The sequence below is a fragment of the Bos mutus genome, chromosome 5 (genome assembly GCF_027580195.1).
Source record: "Bos mutus isolate GX-2022 chromosome 5, NWIPB_WYAK_1.1, whole genome shotgun sequence".
NCBI lineage: Eukaryota > Metazoa > Chordata > Mammalia > Artiodactyla > Bovidae > Bos > Bos mutus.
Window position 1 is genome coordinate 34,264,495 of NC_091621.1, and position 14,977 is coordinate 34,279,471.

The following is a 14,977-nucleotide window of genomic DNA, read 5'->3' on the forward strand; positions in this document are numbered from 1 at the left end:
GCTGTTTATCTGAATCTCTCTCAAAGCAGTCCTTCCCTTTGCATGCACACGGCCACTATTATGGCCCTCTTCTTACGCCCACACTAGTCTTCTCTTATACCTGGACTGGTAGTCGAACAGCCCAAGGGCCAGATCCAGCTCACAGCCTATGTGTGGATAGAGTTTCACTGGGCCAGATAAATCTGTTTGCTTCTCTGCTGCCTGGTTTTTTTCCACAATGTAGAGTTGAGTAGTTGCAACAAAGACTATGATGTCCCGAAAGTCCTAGCTAGCCTTTTATGGAAAAAAGTTTGCCAAACCCCTGACCCAGGCCTTTATCCAATCTTCTGCTCCATCAACCCATAAACTAATATTCCACTTCCAGGTTAATTTCATTTTAAAACTTTGCTCAAAACTGATGATGTGCTCCTTGTTATAACAGGGCTCAGGCAAGTTAAGCAAAATGGACATAACCCAGCTGACGGTAAGCAACAACAGGGAATGCTGTGAACTGTTGTCAACTGGTGGCTACATAGCCTCCCAGTTTCTAAATAAAGCCTGTTTTTGAGCCTATCATTGTCAAGAAAAGTCAGCAATACAACAATGTATACCAAATGTTGCCTATTTTTGATATTTAAATGTTGAAACACCTATCATATGGTCTAGCAAACAGGAGGTGCTTAGTATTTAGTCTTACCCACCATTCCTTAAGTCCCCTTAATTATAGGCTTTAATGTTGACAAGCCCAGCTGAAGTCAGGAGGGTAGCTGTCTTAACCCTCTGTGCCCAGCACGTGGCCTGGGGCCCTCCTGGCAGCTGCTCAAACCTTTCCTGCCTATGTTATAATGTAACATAAGCTTTATGAAAGGATTAGTGTCATTCGCTGAACTATGAAACTCACCAAGCAACAACCGCACCCAAAACTTGCGGCAAGTGTAAGATTCAGGAGGACTGGGGTCTAGGATCAACCTTATCTTTAAATACTTATATAAAGTTGGGCGTTTAGCATCTTGGTTTCTTTGGTGTTCTGTTTTTGTATTTTTGATCACGCCATGTGGCTTGCAGGATCTTAGTTCCTCAACTAGGGATTGAACCCGGGTCATGGAAATGAAAGCACTGAGTCCTACCCATTGGAACGCCAGGGAATTCTCTAGTCTCTTGGTAATCCAACTTTCCACATTTGTAAAATGCAATAATATCCACTCTCTCAGGGTCATTGTAAGGATGAAATGTAGATAACTGATACAAAAGTGTTTTGAAAACATTAAAGTGAAATTATTTTATAATCTGGGTTAAAAAAAAAAAGACTTAGCTAATTTTGAGCTATCTATTGCCACAGGGCAATTCAGGAAAAAAAAAATGTTCTGTGCTTATGGAGTATGCATATTGATTTTAGTATCTTTAATTCATACAGAATGATCCAAAGAGTCCAATATCTTTCAAGTACAGATGTAGACTCCATCATCCCAATAAATTCATCTCTTCTCTTCAAAACAGGGATAACAATACCTGTCCCCAGAGACTGTACTGAAAATGTATTTTATATGTACGCATACACGTATGTGAGTGTTTGCTTTGCTATCTGTTCTGTTCGGTTGCTAAATTGTGTCCAACTCTTTGTAAGCCCACAGACTGCAGCATGCCAGGCTTCCCTGTCTGTCACCATCTTCTGGAGTTCGCTCAAACTCATGTCCATTGAGTCAATGACGCCATTTGACCATCTCATCCTCTGCTGCCCCCTTCTCCTCCTGCCTTCAATCTTCCCCAGCATAAGTGTCTTTTCCAACCAGTCAGCTCTTCGCGTCAGATGGCCAAAGTATGGAGCTTCAGCTTCAGCATTAATCCTGCCAATGAATATTCAGGATTGATTTCCATTAGGATTGACTGGTTTGATTTCCTTGCTGTCCAGGGGACTCTCAAGAGTCTCTTCCAGTACCACAATTTGAAAGCATCAGTTCTTCAGCGCTCAGCCTTCTCTATGATCCAGCTCTCACATCCATACAGGACTACTGGAAAAACCATAGCTTTGACTCTACAGACTTTTGTCAGCAAAGTGGTGTCTCTGTTGTTTAATACACTGTTGTTTTGCTACAGTGTGTAGCATTTAACTGAAACACCTTCCTTCCCATGGTCTACCGTTTTAAAAAACATAGCCCCTACTGGTTGCTGAACTGTAACTTTTGGCATAAACTTTTTAGTGGCTCCTTTTTCAAATACCCCATAATCCCCAGATTACATACCTGTGATATTAGACAAAGCCAAAGAATCCATAGAATCCCGAACACTTTGCTCTGGTTTGAGGTCTGACAAGCACTCCAGGGAATCTTCATACCACTGTGTTTGATCGTGATTGTATCCTGAAGCCCCATGGTCCAGATCCAATTCCTGGAGTCTTCGACTGCTCGCAGGGCCCGGGTGGCTGCCATAAGCTGAATCTCCTAGTCCATCTTGTGACTGTGCCCAATACATATCAGATTGGTATTTTTTACTTGCAAGGCTCTGGTTGTTTTGCTTCAACTCAGTCTTATTTTTAACCATGTTATCAGCTATCCAGTGCTCACTGGCTCGAATGTCCATCTCACTGGGCTGCTGCTGAAAGAGACTTTTATCACCAAACTTGAGGAGGAGCTGTGTCATATAATCTTCATGCTCGGCCCATTCTTCAGGGTCTTCGGGGGTTTCGTGCTCTACTCTGCCTTTCCAAAATTCTTCACTGACAAAATTTGCTCCTTGCCTGGAAAGGCTCAGATCGTCCAGCTTCCGAGAGAGGGTGTCGTCAGCATTGCCTGACAGGCCAGGAAACTTATAGTTCAGAGCAGGGGACAAAAGGAGGGACTGACGACACTGATCTGCTGACCGGCTGCTCTTGCCCATCCGGACACTTCTTCTGGAGTCTCTTGATCGAGCTGACTGGAATGCAGAGTCAGAGGAATCGGAGGCATGCACGTCTTCACCGAGGCTGCATGTCTTCGAGCAATAAATCTGGCCTTGTTTGGGGAGGAAGGGGCATCCCAACAGAGAGGTTTTGCACTGGGCACAGGAAAAGCAGGCCTCAGTGGCATGCCAGTGCTGCCCATCATAGGTCATCTGTGCGTGGTCCACACCTGTTTCGAGAAAGGAAAGAATCACAAGTTATGGTTCCGCCCTGACCCAGAGGAAGAAGAAAAGACAGACTGTGGGCATGAGGGCACCTTTGAGGGTGATGAGGCTGTCCTGGATCTTGATAGAGCTGGGACTTACACAGGTGTAGTTAATTTTCATTTATAAATTGATCTCTGTGCTAAATGTCTTTTTAGTTCCAGAATCCTTGCAGAGTCTCCCAGGTCACTTGCAGACATGTGCAAAGTGGCAGAAACTTTGAGTCAAGGGATGCTGCTGCCTCCCAGCTGAGGAGAGAGGGCGCTGCCTCTCGTGTCAGCGCTCACACCTCACACAGGCCCATTTTCTTTCCCACGTTTGCACTTCCTCTTAGTGATTTTGTTTGAAATGGCCCCAGCACAGAGCTGAAGTGCTGTCTAGTGTGGCTCAGCACAGAAGGCTGTGACGTGCCTCACAGAGGCAATCCACGGGTTAGATGAGCTTTGTCCAAGGAGGTGGTACAGGGCTGTTGACTGTGAGTTCGATTTAATGAATCAACAACATATATTAAATAAGGTGTCTTTAAACCAAAATACACAGGAAACAAGATTATCTGTTTGACTGGTTTATGACAATGGTTCAACCACAGGCTCATAGGAACTAACTCACTGTATCTCCAGGAGCAGTGGCTAGGTATTAGATAATCATGTTCATGGGGACTTAACAGATCACAAATGCCTGGGGAGACGAGAATCCAGTCTACACCCATTTATCAAAATTCATCAAACCGAAACACTTAAATCTTTCAGATTTCACTGAACATAAACTGTACCTCCATCAAAAACAAAAAGAAAGAAAAAAACACTGGATAATCAGAGACAGAGTGATGGGTAAGTGGCAAAGCAGGCTGGGCCACAGACGCACCAATATGCTCCCCGCACGTCTCGCAGTACTCTGCATACAGGGACTCGAAGCAGCCGCAGCAGAATGGGCGGCCGTCCTTCATGATGTACCTCTGCCCACCCAGGACCGTCTCGCACTCCAGGCAGCAGAAGTGTTTCATGTGCCAATGCCGACCCTCAGCCTCTGTGCACTCATCAGCAAAAATTATCTTTAAAGAGAAACAAGAAACCACAGGATGAAAGAAATTCATTTTGAATGATTTTAAAGGCCAGGTTAAATGCATGTTTTCTGGGCAACTGACAGGCACTGGATCTTTTGTTTCTTACAGCCCCAGCTTACATGTAACTCGATGTAGCTACAAAACAAGAACAGAAGTTGAAAACATTGAAAAAGAGAAACCAAGTGCATGCTTACAGAATTCTACATTGGAGTAATACACTTGGTCATATTTTTGCTCCTCAAGCACACTTTGCAGGCATAATCTGGCAAAGAACACATTAACACTGAAATAATTTAGTGGCCTGTGTACCTTTTAATAGAAAAAAAAAAAACAAAACTCACTAAAGTGGCTGTGAGCCACCAGTTACAGTGATCTGGGTGCTGGACGAGTGAACAGCACTGATGCAGATAATGCTTCCAAGGACCTGGTGGCCATCTCCAGATTAAGGACTTTTTGATTTTTCCATATTTTTGGTTTCAAAAACTTTTCAAATAGCACATCATAGAAGAAACTTAAATATACGAAAATAAAAATAAGAAGTTTACTATTACTGATTGAAGCAGACTAGGGAGATATAACGAATAAATGCAATGAGGTTCCCTGGATGGGGTGTCAGAATAAAACACAGACACGAGTAGAAAAACTGAAGAAATCCAAATAAAGTCTATGATTTAGTTAAAATATTATACAATGTTAATTTCTTAGTTTTGATGCATATACCATGATTACATAAGATAATTAACAAGCTAGGAGAAGGGTATACAGGGACTCTTCATGATATTTTTGCAACTCTTCTGTAAATCTAAAATTACTTAAAAATAAAAAGCCTAAGGTAGAAAAACTTCATTTTACACCACCAGCCCTTCCCACACATGCTCCAGGGGTTAACCACTGTGAACTCAGTGTATGTCTTTACACGCTGTTTCTGAGTGTTTACAAATATGTATACAGTCTTGTTCTTCCCCTCTTTGACAAAAATAAGATCAATAGTTACACACTCTTCTTGCAACTTGCTTTTTTCTCACAATCCATCAAGGACATTCTTGTCAGTGGACAAAGACACCTGCTGCCTTCTCTTCATCAGCCACATGTGTTTCCATTATACCACTGTACAGGGTTATCTTAAAACTATATACACACAGCATACGCAGCAGAGACTTCTATTTGGCTGAGGTGTGAACAGTGGAATATTGGCTGACTAGAAGCTTATTTTTCCCAGTGTTAAGGGATGAACTTTTTTACCTCGTCACATGCTGAGCACCGGGGTTTGAGCAGCTCAGCATGGTGCCGGCCACAGTGAATTTTTCCATCCTGATAAAAATAGATGAGGTCGACCAGCAGCTCACTGCACGTGAAGCAGACAAAGCAGGATGGGTGCCAGCACACTCCCGGGCCCGCTCGAGAGGCAAACACTGCAATCTCACCTCCGTTTATCTTCAACCCACACTAAAAACAAATGGATTTCAATTTAAAACGATGCTTCTTCAATGACTGCAGTCTCTGCCTTTTCCACTTAACACTCAATCCCAAATCTCTCAGGGAAACTCATTTCTGTTCCCTCCTTCTAGCGGTTAAACAGCTCTTCACTGCAGAACTCTCACTCTCCACTGGAGTGAACATGCCTCGGCTTTACTACCTACCGCGCTGGACTGCTCACCGAGAACACTCGCAGTGGTTTTCCAGGGGTGGCCTCCTATTGGATATATTCTTGCTCTAAGAATGCACAGTAAAGGCCCTGAACGTCTATATTATGTCCCTGTGAACACGAGGCACACCCCAGCCCCGCCCTCCATGCCAGGACCTTAGGATTTCACCCCATGTTTACTTAAGGGGCTGCCTCCCCCATACACAGCAGTGTGGCCAGTTGCAAACATGAATCCCCATTTAATATTAAGCTACGTTACTTTTCTTTCTCATAGTTTTTGGGTTTTTAGGGCTCATACCGATGCTGGCCTGGCTATCTGCTTCCTCCCACCTCTCCCCGCAGCTGATCCAAGACGTCACCACCCCTCCACCCAGAACTCGCTACCTGCTCGCACACGGCGTGCATTACTGCTCTGGACAGAAGTTTAATTGTTCCTCTTCCTAGTGCTTCTTTCTTCCGCTGAGCACTGAACACTTGAAGTTCTTTTTTCTCCTCCTCACTCAAAGTCTGGCAGTACCGCACCTTCACAGAAGGAAACAGAAGCACCCTCTGATGTACACAGCCAGCCTCCTCACCAATTTTTTATTTCCAGAATTGAGTCTCAGGAAATAAAACAGCAAGTGTAGCTGGTCTGCCCTCATGAATCCCTAGTTTTAAAAATGACCCCATACCTTTAAAACGACAACAAATCTTGCAGCTTCTCTAGCAAAAGTGAAATGCAATCTGAAGGAATAGTCTGTCTGTCTTTTTTTTTTTTTTGGCCACACCATGCAGCACGTGGGATCTTAGTTCCTCAACCAGGGACTGAACCCACACCCCTTGCATTGGAAGCATGGAGTCTTAACCACTGGACTGCTGCAGAAGTCCTTTATTTGTTTTTAAAAAAAAAGGATGAAAAGTTTAATTTAAACTTTTATCAGCAGAGATGCTAAAAAAACCTAAGGCATTAAGCTTTCTTCAAAAGGTTTAAACTGGTTACCTGCCACCTTCATTATACATTCTACAGGCACTCAAGCCCACTGCAGGCCCAAAGCCCCATTCAGCTCTGACTGGGCGAAGGGGTGGAGAAATTGCAGGAATCTGTAGGTTCCTGATAACTGGTGGGTGGCTGCAAACACTATAAAAAACGAACTTGTGTTAAGTTTATTGCACTGACACTCTTTTCTCTCTTGAAGAATGGAGAGCTGTATTCTCCAGCCCAATTTTATCTGAAGAAAGGCAAAAGAGTCTAAAGTTTATGGGAGGCATCACAACGCTGAGGGTGGATTTTTTTTTTTCCTAATTAGCCTTCTTCCTGTTCTTTTACCTCATTATCATGTGGTGGCAACTGGTACAAAAGCTGTTTAATTCGGTGCTTCTCTCCAGGGCTGTTAACATAAGGAACCTTTTCCTCTGGTAAGCAAGCAAAATAGAGCTGGATCTGAGGGAGAGAGGGAGGAGGACGTCAGCACACAGGAAGCGAACACTTCAGCTCAGTCCACCCCGAGAAGTTACCCTGCCCTTTAGGTAGGGCTCCAGCCTCTGACAGGATGTGGCTGCTGGCCGCTAATGAGAAGACCAGCTGAGCCAGGCCAGAAGACGTGCAAACCCCCAGTTAGCTAGCACCCAGCTGCTAAAGGGCTCTTCAGGAATGTAATTTGTAGTAACAATCAGGGGTATTATAAATTACACACCATAAAATATGCACATTTAATGCTACCATTCCTGAGTGATCTCCCTAGGGTCAGCCAAGAGAGTGCTGAGTGAACACTGGCAGTGACCACACAGGCTGTGTGACACTGTCCACAATCCAGCCACTACACAAACACACTGGATTTGCTCTCTGAATTTCACAGGTTGCAAAGACAAAAGCTGTTCTGTTTGTAAACTCTCCCTTATCAGGTTCTCTCAAGCTTCAGCTTTCTTTGCTTCCATGGGTGCTGTTTTCTAAATACCTGGAGTCAATTTCCCCCAAACAACTGGAGGGAAGCTATAATGAGCTGTACTTAGTTCATTTTGAAAAAACTCAATTTTTGTTTGAATTTTTTTTTTTCTTTCTGTTGTATCTAAAGGAAACCCCTTAATGAATGCTGCAAAGGATGCTGCAGTGCTGAGGAAGAATGAAAATGATTCAAGAAATGAGAAGACTAAGGAATTTGGGGCCTGTCTGCTTCAATATTTCAAGATCTCACAAACCTACCCTCCGAAGCTGCAGAAAGGGCTCTCTCTTAAAGGTCTGTCGAAACACTGCGTTCCTACCTGGAGTCCAGCTCTCCCCCATGTCCCAGTGTATCAGCCACCAGAGCTTGTAGGGCTGTAAATGCTAAACACCAGCTATGTGTGTACCAGGCACTGTGTGAGGCCCAGGATGAATCGGAAACCCCTCTTCTCAAGGGGGTGCCCACCAAACGGGAAACACAACCGTAACTCAGGAGCCCAACTGCCTCCCCTTGTTTCAAACTACCTTGGCCCCTGTGTCCGTCACCAGCAATTTTTTTAACAAGTTCATCATTATAAGGATATTGGGAAGATAAAAACAGGTACACATAATGTTCTCATCTTCCTTAAAATAACAATACAACAAAGCACAAAATTAGCTCTTTAATTTTTTTTCCGATTCACATGGTGTGGTGACAGAATCTTTCCTGTGCAAGGTTATCAAAGGTCTATTTAAGCAGTGACTCTGAAATGGTCTCACAGCTCTGTCTCCTCTCTTCCAAAGCCCAGGCACTGCAGAGAACTGCCAGAGAAACTTTCCCCTTTTCTTTCATTACCTTTTTGTTGTTACTGAAGCTTTTCAAAAGGTTAGTAAATTCCTCCCACTCTCTCCAAAGGGACACCTAAGTCAGAAATCCACATAACAAAGGCAAAGGCAGCACTCTGGGTTTCACTCATCAGGGCAAAAACAGCATCCTTCTGGACCCAAGAGTATGAAAGGGATTGGAGACTTTCATTGAGAAACTAAGTGTGACTTAAAAAAGCAAAACCATCAGAAAAAAGAGTAAGGCCCGAGGACACAGCATGTCACTGAGGCAGTGACGTCTGATCACTAAAAAACAGAACACCAAAGACCTTAAATCACACTGAAAACCAGAAAAGTGGACGATGTGGTTCCCACCTGCTCGGGTCTGAGGCCTGGGGGTACCCAGGCGTACTCCTCCAGTGCGCAGCCCGAGTCATCATCCGATGTGGAGCTCCGCTGGCATCCAAAGGCAAGTTTGCTCATTTTGGGCTCCATCTCCAAAGGCATCATAACAGAGTCAACAGCTGGCTTCTCAGTCACAGGACATCAGACCGTGGCTGCTGTGAGCAATATAAGACAGTCAAAGAGATGAATCTGAAGTCATGACTCTTACCCTCCAAGAGCTTTTATTGAACACGTATGTACACACACTGGGGCCCAGAGAAAGGGACCAAATGACCAGTGTCACCGCCCTCAGGCCCCCAGATCTTAAAAACTACGGCTGCACGATGCGGAAAGAGGCCCGTTAGCAGCTCAGCCAAACTAGTTTATCTTCAGATGCCTTTAAAAGGTACTTCTCTACACACTGTTCATTAAAAAAGTTCTCAAGAAAATTGCACTGCTAACTAACTTCCCACAAATGAATCCCTGCGGAGCCCAGGAGTTGTAGGAAGAAGCTGGGTTCGAGCCTCCCGCCTTGTCCGCTCCTATGCGCTGTGAAAGGATTGCTCCAGCCACCCAAGTTGCTTCCCAGCATCTCCTGACCCATCTTCCCAGCGGAGGCATGCTGCCTGCCAGTACAGAGTGGGTCGGCTGGGCCACACTGCTTAGGTTTCAAGTTTCCAATAAAGTCTGAGAGGCACTGAACTTCGTTTACTCAGGGAGAAGAAACAGCACAGTTAAATTCTTACACAGCACATTAAATTCACAAGCCTTTATATCCATGGGCTACAGTCAGCCAGACATTCATTAATGAGTTCCTTCATAAGAAAGTCACTGAATCTGAGCACTAGGTTAAAATAAAATCCAGCGCAGTGACTATAAGCATTGAACTGTGTTAATGGCAGGCTTTCAAATGAAAAGCTCTGTAGTACCTGGTGGCTCAGTCGGTAAAGAATCTGCCTGCCAATGCAGGGAGACCCAGGTTCAATCCCTGGATCAGGAAGACGCCCTGGAGAAGGAAATGGCAACCCACTCCAGTATTCCTGCCTGGAAAATTCTATGAACAGAGGAACCTGGTGGGCTACAGTCCATGGAGTTGCAAAAAAGTGGGACATAACTTAGTGACTAAACTACCACACCACCACCCACCTACTGTGTGTGACATGCTCTCAACCTGCTGCTGGACACATGAGGTATAAACCCAGCTCTGAAAAGTCTCCTCAGATGAAGGCCTATAAGTGTTTAGACAGCAGTCCTGACCTACAGCCTAAGAACTTTGTTATCACCATGCATGTCCCTTCTGAGTTACTTCTGGTTCTTAAAAATCATCCCCTATTCCCAGTCACTAAGATGAAAAAAAGATAGAAGACTTTCAGGATCAGATGCAGCCTTTTATACTTCTCTCCAACAACAGCAACAAAAAAAAGAAATTTACAGGTAATTCAGTTCAGTTGCTTAGTCGTGTCCGACTCTTTGTGACCCCATGGACTGCAGCATGCCAGGCTTCCCTGTCCATCACCAACTCCCGGACCTTGCTCAAACTCATGTCCATCGAGTCAGTGATGCCATCCAACCATCTCATCCTCTGTTGACCCCTTCTCCTCCTGCCTTCAATCTTTCCCAGCATCAGGGTCTTTTCCAACGAGTCAGTTCTTTGCATCAGGTGACCAAAGTATTGGAGTTTCAGCTTCAGCATCAGTCCTTTCAATGAATATTTCTAGGAAATGACTTGCCCAAGGTCACACAGCTAAAAGCCAGAGTCTAGTCACACTGCAGCAAGTCTAATACATGGGACTTCTGAAAATTCTTCTGCTTTAAATGATCCTCTCATTTGCTTCAACAGGTAGGAAAAACACTGTCAGCCTGACAGTCATTTGTCAGTGACACTCTCAGTGCAACGCTACTTACTTACAAGTGTTAGAACATGTTACCTATTAAATCCTATGAGTACGAAAACTTACGACTTTTCTTTGATGAATCAAAGGACACTAAAATTTTAAAATTCTAACAGTTCACAAAAGGGGGGGGGGCACCAAGCACCCAAAAGGTACAATCTTTATTAGAAAAAGGAGTAATGCCACACAGAAGACAGTATTCCAACTAATAAACTTAACTTTCCTTCACCCTGAACAAAAAGTAAAGCTGACCTCATTTCCTGCCCCACCACTGGGGGGAACTGACCTTTTACACAAGACATCATTTCACGCAGGTGCACTTCATTCATGGCTCAACTGAGGGGAGGCTTTCTAAACATCGACACATTCCTCTTACCATTCAATAAAAAAGGATGTGTTAATGAAAGTCAGAGCACTTCTTGGATCTACTCTTTCCCTTTTGTTTTGAAAAAAATAACAACTGCATATCAAAGGGAGAAGAACAGAGGTTAAGAATTTAATTCATAACTCAAAACACCCCACTAGGAGAAAGGGTGCCTTCAATGCTATTGAACCCAAATCATGAACTATGCATGTCTGTCCTTTGCCAAATATGGCTGAAAAGGGAGACTTGAAGGTACGTGCTCTGCACAGACTTACCAATAACATAAATATTAAGCAGAACCTAAAAATTAAATGTCATTGTATTTTAAAACAAGAGAAAACACCACAAATTAAGACAAATGAATTTTCCATGCTAGCACAAAGATGCAGATTGCCAAAGAGCTGAATTATTCTTATGGCTACATTCCTGATCAGCCTTTGGTGGCAACTGTACAGTAAATACTATACTAAGCAATCAGCACTCGATGCCACGGTCCCCGTGCTCCCAATCACCTGGGTGTGCCAGCCGCGTCTCCAGCCGGCAACTCCCACAGCCATACCAGCCTCACCTCAAACTGTGCTGCAAACTGTCATTCAGCACTCATGGTGAAGCGATGAGCTGAAGAGCACGAGTGAGATGGGTGCGGCTCTCAGTGTCCTTTGTTGGCACTCTGACAGCTCACTCACTCCTCTGTGCCCAGCCTGGCATAATCAGTGATGTGACAGCCGATTACCACATCAAACAACCCCACGAGGGCGTATCTGCTTAAAACTGAGGAGGAAACCGAGGCTCAGAGTGATCGGCCATGGGTCACCTGCCCAAGGGCAGCTGCCTTAGAACACGGTTCATTTGTGACCTTAAACCCCTGCAACTCCACGCTGCCTCCTGGGTGGAGCTTTTTCATTTGTGAAGTAGTCAGACTGCTGGAGCACAGACATGCCTGATGACACAACCAGATCGGGCCCATCCACCTCCCCCAGAGAGGGCATTTCAAGGAGACTTTCATATAGTCAAAAGGATCATAAAAATTCAACGGCCTCATGAACTGTTGCTTCAGTTCAGTTCAGTTCAGTCGCTCAGTCATGTCCGACTCTGTGACCCCATGAATCGCAGCACTCCAGGCCTCCCTGTCCATCACCAACTCCTGGAGTTCACTCAAACTCACGTCCATCGAGTCAGTGATACCATCCAGCCATCTTATCCTCTGTCGTCCCCTTCTCCTCCTGCCTCCAATCCCTCCCAGCATCAGAGTCTTTTCCAATGAGTCAACTCTTCACATGAGGTGGCCAAAGTACTGGAGTTTCAGCTTTAGCATCATTCCTTCTGAAGAACACCCAGGGCTGATCTCCTTTAGAATGGACTGGTTGGATCTCCTTGCAGTCCAAGGGTTGTTTCAGAGCTTTTAATTTGGAGAATGTCTTTTTCCTTTATATCAGAGGATAATTACTTAAAATGACAAAATATTACATGTACTAGTAAGGTCTAAGAGCTGTCCAAAAACAAATATTAAAAAAGTACAGCTTAGTCACGGTGACCTCCTACTTACCAGACAGTGGTAGAGATGCTGTATTGCCACAGCTACTTTTTCTCTACTTGACAGCATAACAACTTTAAGTCAGATTTTTCTTTTATAAATTACCTGTGCTTGTCAGCAGACCCAGAAAGTATACTGTTAAGTATATCACTGTCTCAGACTACATCATATGCAAGAAACTGACTGCTGAGGAGGGTTCTTGATCTCATAAATATCCCCTATGTAGACATTTACATGGCTACATGGTATTTACTTTGTAGCACAAGAGAAAAGAGGGAAGCCTGGCCATTGCTTATGCTCTGGGTGATGAGAAAGGGTCTTCCTAATGACATCTTCATGTGGCTGCATTTGCTTTTTGCCAAAATACTATTAAATATCTTTTAGGCCAAACATGAAACCATTGCTGAATTAGATCTAATAGGAAGATCCTATTCATTCTATTTCCAGGTATTGTCTCTCAAGACTGATCATGTGAAACAGATCAACAAACCAAGTCTGCAAGTAAGTTGAATAATAATTGAAATAGGACTTCCCTCGTGGTTAAGTAGTTCAGAACCCACCTCCCAATGAAGGGGATGTAGGTTCGATCGCTGGTGGGGGAACTAAGATCCCACATGCTGAGCTGCACCAGAAGACCCAACAACTAAGACTGGACACAGCCAAGTAAATGAATAAATAAATATTTTTAAAAAATTGAATTTTGGGGTTTGATATAAAACAAAACTTTTTTTTGGCAGAACCACAGTTACACAGACAAAGCTGGCCCTGTCCTGTGTCTCATATTTATTTTGTATATTATTTACTGTTGTAAATTTTTATTTTGCTGTAATTTCAAACTTCAGAGAAGTTGTAAGAAGAGTAAGGAACAAACTTAGGCAGCCTTTTACCCAGACTCATCAATTGTTTACATTATGCTTCATCTGCTTTATCCTCCTCCTCCACACACATACACACACGCTTTTGTGGGAACCATTTGAAAATATTTTTTACATTCTCTTACTTAACCACAATTAAACATGGTATCTTAAAGTTTATTTTAAAAAAATAAAACTATGTGCAAGATACCATGTTAGATGCCAAAAATAAATTGAATAAAAAGCCAGAATAGCTCAAATCATCATATTCTGTGCTTATTCTGAGGCAGGTTTCTTGTCCTGGTCTTGAAATGCGGCAATAAATGGAATGAACTCAATCACAAGTGAACAGCAATCATGCATTAACCAATTCTACACAAGGTTTGCCCCTTAAAGAAATGAACCAGTAGTGGCCCTACCTCTCCAATGTCTTTATGATTCTGGATGTAAATAAGTCTGATAAGGCAGAGAAAAGAAGTAAAACAGTTTGAGTCTGACCATGAAGGAAATGTGCAGGGGAAGCAATATCTTAAAGCTAATAACATGTCAAAGAGGCCCGAGGCTGGGTAAGGAGAGATGAGACGCTTATTCCTAGAAAGATGAGGATTCTAAAGTGGAAGAATCCCATTTCCCCTGCTTTGTCCTTTCTTTTCCTTTTTCTTCAAGATAGTTAAATAGCTACTTCTCACCATTTAAAAAGATTCAGAGACAAACAGCTCACAGATGTATGGCTTCTCAATCATCATATACCTGTCAAAAGAACACCTGACCTGGGGGAAAGGAGCAGAGCTGAGGGAAGGCAACTTGTTGCCCTGGGCATTCAGATAGCTCCGCCCCCAAGTCCTCAGGCTATTGTGGGGCCTGGTTCTCTCAAACAGCAACTATTTTCCTTCCAAAGATGGCCTAAGGATGTGACAGTTTTTAAAGAATAAAATAAACAAACATAAAGAATTGAAGTTATCAATGAGTTGTACCAATTGGCACTGTTCCTTTCACTCTGATTACATACATCTGGAAGCTGACCAGTGACATCCAAAATGAGAACTCGTTAGTAACAAAGACTGAACACTGACAGGGGAGCTTCATCTTCTTTTTGAGTTCAGGACACTCCAGCCTCCTGAAGGGCAAACAGTATTGATAAATTATTGGCCACCATTCCTAGCTCCCTTGGAGTGAGGTCAGAATAACTAGATAAAATCTAGTTATCTACATAAAATCTCTGGCAGACAGACACTAAGACAGAGACACACACACTGCATGTGTAACGGTCTATGGAGCATGGCAGGATCTTTCCAGGTGTCTGACACAGAGCAGAAATCAGGAGCCCCTACTGGTGCTATGAGGCTGTGAGCTGGCACTTGTTCCCCAAATTCAATCATTTAAGGAGGAGTCCTTTATGAAA

The 14,977-nt window shown here is 43.6% G+C and overlaps 1 protein-coding gene across 6 annotated transcripts in view; it reads right to left on the bottom strand.

Moving 5' to 3' along the window:
• PRICKLE1 (prickle planar cell polarity protein 1) overlaps positions 1 to 14,977 on the bottom strand; it is a 112,308-nt gene that overhangs the window by 7,001 nt on the left and 90,330 nt on the right. For 4 of the 6 annotated variants that reach the window (XM_070370626.1, XM_005896808.3, XM_070370627.1 and 1 more), the window contains exons 2-7: positions 8,923 to 9,107; positions 7,132 to 7,245; positions 6,210 to 6,347; positions 5,423 to 5,626; positions 3,982 to 4,168; positions 2,220 to 3,083 (exon numbers count right to left, since the gene is read on the bottom strand). In XM_070370626.1, coding sequence (XP_070226727.1) covers positions 2,220 to 3,083; positions 3,982 to 4,168; positions 5,423 to 5,626; positions 6,210 to 6,347; positions 7,132 to 7,245; positions 8,923 to 9,057 — 1,642 coding nt within the window. In that variant the 5' untranslated portion in view covers positions 9,058 to 9,107. The remainder of the gene's footprint in view (positions 1 to 2,219; positions 3,084 to 3,981; positions 4,169 to 5,422; positions 5,627 to 6,209; positions 6,348 to 7,131; positions 7,246 to 8,922; positions 9,108 to 14,977) is intronic. The other 2 variants (XM_070370628.1, XM_070370630.1) reach the window with 1 other exon arrangement.